The sequence below is a fragment of the Gaeumannomyces tritici genome, assembly GCF_000145635.1.
Source record: "Gaeumannomyces tritici R3-111a-1 unplaced genomic scaffold supercont2.20, whole genome shotgun sequence".
In the NCBI taxonomy this organism is placed as follows: Eukaryota; Fungi; Ascomycota; class Sordariomycetes; order Magnaporthales; family Magnaporthaceae; genus Gaeumannomyces; species Gaeumannomyces tritici.
Window position 1 is genome coordinate 215 of NW_008804564.1, and position 7,920 is coordinate 8,134.

The following is a 7,920-nucleotide window of genomic DNA, read 5'->3' on the forward strand; positions in this document are numbered from 1 at the left end:
CGTATCTGCAAAAATAAACTCGTTGGCAGGTTGCATTTGTAAGGGGCTTGGCGGGGGAGCCAAACCCTGCTTCATGCAGTTGAGCGTGTCATGCAGAAAAACGGTAATACACAGGTTCCCAGCCAATTTTCTATGGGTAAAAATGTCGCTAAAATCCGACAGATTGCACAGAATCCGACAGATTGCCCGACCGCGCTAAATCCCCAAAGGGCCGATTTTCGCGGGTGCTTTTAACCCGCGCAAGTATATGTAAGAGCAAAAAGATGGTATTCCCGTGCAGGCCCGTAGGGCCGGCTGTGTGATAGGTCCACGGACCTGTGGGTCGACCGCCCGTGCACGGGCCTCCAGGCACCTAGATAGACCCGCTGCGATCTCCCCAGATCGACAGACGAAGACTTCATCTTCATGACGTTTTCCACCTGTTTGCCGGCCTATCACTGTGAAAGGTGGGGTTATTTAGTGCGGCGTGTAATCCAGGGTTACGTGACGGCTAGACCCCTTACCAGCCGTAACAAATGGGGTGGCAAAACGCGTTCGTCACTATGAGTTAATGGAAAACACTAGACGGTTCCAACATATTCTTCAAGAGCAGCACAAACCTATAAAAATGCGCGGTCCCCTATGACCCGGGAACGGGCAAAGAGAAGAAAAAGAGAATTGAACGCAAGGAAAACTTTCTATCAAGTGGCTCCTGACCACTGGAAGAACAACACCCGCCCGGATGAACAGCCTAAAGCTATTGTCAATCCTGCTATGGCTGTATACTGCCCACGGTATTCAGTAGGCAGCCACAAAAAGTGCTTTCCATTCCAGGTGATCCATGCTTTATCCGCACTGATGCCAATACCCTCAAAATCTTGGTGCTGCAAATGAGCTTGAACCGCTGCTGGACCAGCAGCTGGTTGCTTTTGTAGCAATTTAGTCCCAAAATCTGTTTGGAGGTACGAGCCTGTGTCATCAAATGATAAAGTGGAAGTTGACCCATCGAGCGTCGTTATGCACGCACCCGTCGCCGCGTCCCAAAGCTTGACGGTCTCGTCCGAAGAGGCCGACGCGAGCCTCTGGCCGTCGGGCGAGAACGCGACAGAGCTGACCGAGCTGCTGTGCCCCTCGAGCGTTTGCAGACACGCGCCCGTCGCCGCGTCCCAAAGCTTAACGGTCTCGTCGTAAGAGGCCGACGCGAGCCTCTGGCGGTTGGGCGAGAACGCGATAGAGCTGACCGAGCTGCTGTGCCCCTCGAGCGTTTGCAGGCACGCGCCCGTCGCCGCGTCCCAGAGCTTGACGGTCTTGTCCCGAAAGGCCGACGCGAGCCTTTGGCGGTCGGGCGAGAACGCGACAGAGCTGACCGAGCTGCTGTGCCCTTTGAGCGTTTGCAGACACGCGCCCGTCGCCGCGTCCCAGAGCTTGACGGTCTCGTCGTGAGAGGCCGACGCGAGCCTTTGGCCGTCGGGCGAGAACGCGACAGAGTTGACCCAGCCGCTGTGCCCGTCGAGCGTTTGGCACACATTCCAATCCAAATCCACTGGTGACAGGAATGAAATGCAATTCGGAAATTCTTTACGCCATAGTTCCCGAACTATGCTTTTTTTTGGTGCAAACACTAGGGCCGAGTAGTAGATTTGGAGAGGTGATGCATCGACAACAGTAGCATTCGCTAAAAGAAAACGCTGCAATTCATGAATTGACGCTGACGCTGCAATACTGTTTTCCGGCTAATAGTTTGTTAATAAGCTTTTGATACTAATTTAAAATGGTAGAAATACTTACCTGGAGCATATCCAGCAGACAGTTTGCCATGTCGAAGCTTTCCAAGATTCGCCCTGTTAAACCCAAAACTTCAAGCCAGTACAGGAGACGATCGGTTAGAAAGAGGTGAACCGGATCACCATCTCCTATCTGCCGTCTGCTCTCCTTCCAATGATGGACCCAGTATCGGCAGGCATACTGAACTTCAGGCGGCAAGGCAGTATTGATAGTATGTAGGCTGATCTCGGACCGGAGTGTGCCGGGATGGCGCAAATCGCAAACGTTTCTTTTGAGGGTGTCGCCAGTTGACAGCAGTTTGAGGCAGCGGTCTGCCAGCTGCTCATGGGTCCTTTGCGCGTCAACCCAGAAGGGATTCGCATCGCGATTCTCTTGGTCAACGAGAAAGTCGCGAAAGGACAAGTGGAGCAGTTTGACAGGGACGAGGGGATCATCCGAAATATCAAGGACAGAATGCAATGTGCACAGCTTCGAGTCCACGTCGTGCTGAGTTCTGCCGAGGATAAGTGCCAGCGATGCGGAAGGGAGAGGGTCGGCAAGTAGTACGATAGTTCCAACGATATCGCGAAACCACGCAACGATTTGGGCTTCTTTTTCCCCTGTACGTCTATCCAGCCCTGTATCCGTGCGCTTGAAAAAAAGCTGGTTTAGAATTGGCAGGTATGTCGCGTGCAATTGAAACCGTCCTCCCTTTGTCTTGTACTCGAGAATTCTGTCTAGCTGCTCCATAGGATTGCCGTGGTGGATATCGGCAATGAAGCGGCAAGCGGTTGATGCGAAGATGAAAAGCGGTACAGCCATGTTGACGAGATCCTTAAAACAGGCTGGTGGGGGCCAATCAGATGGCAAACCTGGTCCTGGTACGGTTTTATTGAAATCCTGACGGATGCGGTCTAGTTCTGAGCGTAAAAACGTGGAAATGTCCCTTTTTATGTCGGGCTTAGGCACTTCATGGAGGGCCAGGTTCTGGTAGTTGTCGCCGATTTCTTTAAAGCCAAGGCGGATGGGCAATTCGGGTCTGCTGGTGACGAAGAATCGGAGACGGAATGACGCGACCTCCCTAGCTTTCGAAAAAAGATATACAAGAACCTTCGCATCCTCTTCTCGATCACATTCGTCAAGAGCATCCACCACCACAGCAAGCAGCGGGGAGCTAGCAACCTTGCACTTGTTCAGTGGCCCCAGGATGATCTTCTCGAATTGCTCTTTCTTGTTTTTGTCGACGATGGCCGGATCGTTTTCGATTACGCTTTGGACATGTGATGCCAAGATCGGCACTCGGCGGACGAGCTGGGCGAGTATGGTGGTGAAGAATTTGGCCGCGCTGCCGCGGTCGCCGTCGCCTTTTTTGAAGAAGAAGCTCGCATTGGGCACTTTTGCCGTAGAAAGCTTTTTGGCCACCGTTCGAGAGATGGTCGACTTGCCGGTGCCGGCCATGCCACGCAGCCAGAAAATGCATTTTCCGTTGGGATCCTCGATCCATTTGTGAATGTCGGCGAGAAGGTCCACGCGGGTGTCGGGGTGGCAGCTAGGGTCGTGTTCGTTCGCCTGGGCATCGAATGCAGCGCCTTTTGCCACTGGAAGCTTTTCCAGGCATTGACGGTCTTGTTGCTGTTGGAACTTGCGCAGAAATTCCCTGATGAAGCGTTAGAAACAAGTTATAAAAACGATACAAATAGCAGGGGAAGGTGGAAGGAAGTAGGGGAAAAGATGAAAAAGGGGGGCGACTGGTGCGAAAAGTAAAAAGTGAAGTACGAAAAGGAAGTGAGTGAAAATAAGAAAAGAGACAGGAAACATACTTCAACTGGTCGCTCTGCTCTTTTATATGACGTCTCCAGTATTCAGGGGCACGGGAAGGCGTGTCTGGTACTCCGTCCGCCAAATGGTGCATACGCTCCTCGAGAGCTTCCGTGACAGCCGCTGCCACATCTGCCCTCATCTTGTCCAAGTCACTTAAGGCAGCAGCTTTGGCTGCTTTGGTCATAGCTCGCCCGAAGTCCGAACCAAACTCGGCCTCGGTCGCCTTCGCCTCGAGCATAGCATTGTACGCGTCGAGGAACTGCTCGAGGTGCACGTCGAGGAATTTGAAGGTTCCTTTCAAAAGGTCCAGCGTTTGTTCCGTTCGCTTGTCGAGCCGGCCGTGCTTCGTTTTGTATTGGAGCGGGTGCGCGAGGATGTTGCCGAGTACGTCGGCTAAGGATGCCACCTGGATTTCGAACATGACACCCTCGTAGGATGACAAACTTCCACCGTATGCGCCATGCTCTAGGTTGATACCGACTCGGTGATTGTTAGACTCGTAAGCTCCGAAGCGCACGTCCCAGAATTCGCCGACCTTGCGGTCCGACGAGATGTGCGCTGTTGGCTTCAGCTGATGGAACTCTTTGCCGATAAAGTCCTGAACTTCTTTTCGGGATTCGGAAGTGTGTGGCACGATCCGGAGCCCCACAAGGTCGTGCATCTCGATGAAGACGTCGTTGATGCTTGCGAAAAGCTTGGTCTTTTCCCGACGCTCAAGGGTGGTCTTGATCGAGCCAACGTCTTTGACCCTCGCAGACAAGTCGGCAGCGATGTCCTTTGCTTCGAGACGGGCCTTGAAATGCGCCTTAAGGTCTTGCAGCATCTTGTCGTAACCGCCCTTGACTTGACTCCAAATCTCTCTCACGAAGATCTCTCTGATCTTGGCGCTTCTGTCCTTGTCGGCCCAGTCCTCGTCCTTGGACAGTTTCTCGTCCCACTCCGCGACCAGGTTGTCAATTGTTGTTTTAAACCGTTGCTCCATGTCCTTTTCAATCTCCATTTGCCTTGCAGGTCCACTCGGCAGGGACAGGGCCATGATGGTGCTTTTGGTGCTGGTTTGTGCCGGCGTTGCGGTATTGGTGGTTGGTGCCGGTGCGATATGGAGGATAAATGAGCGAAAAAGCAGAAGGGGGCAAATGAGGGGAAATGGCTCGATGGCTGAGCATCTGCTGGCTGGTTGGATGGCCGCATATGCCCAGCCGCCAGGCAGACATTTCGTGGCAACTAGATGTACCTAATGTGCAGGTAGCATGCTGTCGAGACTATTGGCCGAAAACGTCGCCCGTATGCAACTCGTGCCCGACCTTCGCTTGGGCTCCATGCTCCCACGAAAATGCCGACAGAACCGCGCAGAGGCATCCAGGGCAGGCAACGAGCACCGCCACTGAGAATTCAAGATTGGGCTAGAGGTTAATGGCATTTAGGTCGCGACGCCAGAGTGCTCGGGATGGTCAGCACTATTACGCCCGTGCACGCAAGCCAAGATTCCTCAAGACAGGGACGAAGAGAGTTGGGGAACCTGCCGGCTGCATGTCGTTCAAAATTGGGTAACGGTTTATTAACAACAGGGGAGAAAAAAACCCACACCAGGGCGTCGCAGCAGTTCAAGCAGCAGTGGTGTTTGTGCCTGGCGCGTGCATCCGCGATGCAAGAGATGTGCAATGTACCTTTTGGAAATTGCTCTCCCAGGTGGGGTGGACCTGCTGAGAGGTTCCGCAACCCGCCTCCTTCCAAACCCGCTATCTTTTTGTCCAACCTCCCTACCCAGCTCCGTCTCAAGTCCAACCGGGATCGCCGATGGGCTCAGACCAACCCCCACTTTCGACCCACCCCCTCGACTGTCGCAATCAAGTGTTTTGAGCAATAGTGATGTTGACACGTGATCTCTGTTAGTCTGGAAGGGACTGACTGCTTGCCCTGAGGGTTGCTCAGGAGCTTATACCTAGTACCAGCTGTTTGCACGTGATCTGGGTGATCTCGAAGTGGGTAAGGAGGTTCCTGAGATCACTCTTGTGACGGTCCAGGGCAATTCACCTCAAGCCATAGGCATCCACAGCGCACAAGCCACATGATAGCCCATGCGACAAGGCGCCGCACCACCTTTTCTCCACGCACTGCGCGTTCGGCGCGTTGCGCCTCTTCCTTTCCCTTCCCCATAGAAGAGTCTTTGTCTACAGCATCAATTGAACCTGGCCGCGGAGCCTATTCTCCGTGATCGCGACAACTCTCGTCACGGGACCTCAGGTGCGGGGAAGGTCCGGCTACATGGCCCTTCCCGCCTTTTTTGTCAGCCGCAAGGCACTTTTGGATCAGCCGCAAGGCACTTTTGGATCAGCCGCAAGGCATTCATGTCAGCCGCAGGGCATTCTTTCTAAAACATCTACAGGGCTCATGTGCTATAAGGGCAGCCGTGGCACAGAATTTCCAGAGAGCAAGAGGAGAAAATACAAAACGATCTTGGTGCTGAAAAGTCCAAGTTCGTACTAGGATGGAGCCTAGGCTGTTTTGCTTGTAGCATAATCCAACAACTGAAATAACAATTCAGATGGTTTCCACTCTTGCAGAGCAGATACCCGTTAGGCTACAAGGGTGGACGACAAGGCGGCATGGCGACAATGATTCCACGCCGCTGCCTTGGCGCCAAAACCATATGGGACGGCGTACACCGATTTACGTGACGCGGTGGAGGCGAAGGCCGACAAGGAAGAGGAGAGGCGGAGTACCAGACGTAGAAGCCTTCTCCTGGTTGCCGTGCGCATCAGGGCTACTGGGGAGTGTGCTTCGGACGACTTCTGTCCAGCTGCACCAGAGCAGGAGCTATGATACTTTACCGGCCGCGCACAGACGCACTGGTCAGCCGACACACCTGCCGCAGTCGCTGAGATCCACAACGATCTGCTCGCCTCATCGCCCACTAAGGAATTCGTCGTTGCCAGGACCACAGGGAAATAATGTCCAGCACCCCGGTAGCCCGCGACGCGGCGAGGAAGGGACTTTCTGGCCGTTGTTATGGCGCGGCAGCCTTACAGGCTGCGCAGCCAGTCTCGCAGTACCTGGAGGGCTGATAAGCCTCCAATTGAGTCAAAGCGTCAGCTTTGACTTTCTCGTCCTTTTGACTTGAGCGGGTGGGGGCTTGCACTTGCCGAACCGTGACAGCCGTTAGATCGGGGTCCGACTCGAACGGGGCCCTTCCTGGTGACGCCAAGATTATCGACTGCGTTTGACGTCCTGATTGTGCTTGTACCCACGAGTACCGGTAATGTCGATTGCGTCGGTCGTACGTGCCTGGTATCGAGGTCCGTGAGGTAAGACCAGGGCGCGGCGTCGAGCGGGTGTGTGGTCGCATCGGCCAGGGGCGTAGGGCAGCCGGTTGGTGATCAGTCGACGGCTTCGGCGCGCTAGGACAGCATTGAAGCCGGGAGCCAGGAGATCCGGGCTGGCAAGGCGGGGGCGTATGCGGGAGTGTGGGACGACACAGCTGCGTTTAATGGCAGGGCTTTACCTACCAATCGTTGCCTCACGCGGCTGCTTCGTAGCTCGGAGCTGATGGACGGCGCCAGAGGTGTAGCAGATTTGGAGCGTGACAACCAGTGGCAATTTAACTCGCAATCCACTAGGTTTACGCCGGCTGTCCTCGTTTGTAATTGGAGCGTAGTCCGGCGAGCCTCATCCGTTTGCAGGGTAGAGACAATTGCGCCACGATGCTGGCGGAAAAATGTCGACTAGCAAACCTACGATCTAAAAACCACAGCATCTGCCAGTGACGGAACCAATTGTATTTACCGCTGCCAGTCTGTATGCCGCCTTCTGCTAATCTCTTCTCCACGAAGTTAACAAACGTAGGGAATCCTGCGTGTCAGGGTGGTTCGGACCAAGGACGCGGCTCCGTAACCGGACACAATCGTCCATTAACGCCAATGCCTCATCGTACCGGCCCAGGCTATTCCACGTAAAAGCCAAGCCGTACATGCTTTGGATCGTATGGGGATGTTTGTCGCCGAGCACATCCCGCTGCAGCGCCAGCACTTCCACTTGCATTTTTTCTGCCTCGTCGTACTTCTTTTGATTGTGGTATGTCGTTGCGAGTGACGCTATGCTCCGGATCGTACCGGGATGTTTGTCGCCGAGCACATCCCGCCGCAGCGCTAGCACTTCCACTTCATTTTTTCTGCCTCGTCGTACCTCCCTTGAATGCGGTATGTCGTTGCGAGGCTCGCCACGCTCCGGATCGTATCGGGATGTTTGTCGCCGAGCATATCCCGCCGCAGCGCCAGCGCCTCCATATTCATTTTTTCTGCCTCGTCGTATCTCCCTTGATTGCCGTATATCGTTGCGAGGGTCGCCATGCTCCAGATC

General features: G+C 54.3%; 2 protein-coding genes across 4 annotated transcripts in view; both read right to left on the reverse strand.

The window, feature by feature from the left end:
* Window positions 1-651: 651 nt before the first annotated feature.
* Window positions 652-4,593, reverse strand: GGTG_13600 (the record flags this gene model as incomplete). Of its 2 annotated transcripts, XM_009231514.1 has the most annotated exons (4): window positions 652-1,059; window positions 1,186-1,667; window positions 1,768-3,400; window positions 3,564-4,564. In XM_009231514.1, the coding sequence occupies 4 exons, from the start codon at window positions 4,562-4,564 to the stop codon at window positions 681-683; spliced, it is 3,495 nt and encodes a 1,164-aa protein (XP_009229778.1). The 2 variants fall into 2 exon arrangements, with proteins under 2 accessions (XP_009229778.1, XP_009229779.1); XM_009231515.1 differs by having other exon boundaries at window positions 681-1,667; window positions 3,564-4,593.
* Window positions 4,594-6,140: 1,547 nt separating this feature from the next.
* GGTG_13601 overlaps window positions 6,141-7,920 on the reverse strand; it is a gene marked incomplete at both ends in the record, with an annotated part of 5,382 nt that continues 3,602 nt past the window's right edge. The window contains 5 exons of one of the 2 annotated variants that reach the window (XM_009231516.1): window positions 6,141-6,478; window positions 6,592-6,756; window positions 6,813-7,000; window positions 7,496-7,660; window positions 7,747-7,872. In XM_009231516.1, the coding sequence (XP_009229780.1) occupies window positions 6,141-6,478; window positions 6,592-6,756; window positions 6,813-7,000; window positions 7,496-7,660; window positions 7,747-7,872 (982 nt within the window). The remainder of the gene's footprint in view (window positions 6,479-6,591; window positions 6,757-6,812; window positions 7,001-7,495; window positions 7,661-7,746; window positions 7,873-7,920) is intronic. The other variant, XM_009231517.1, reaches the window with a different exon arrangement.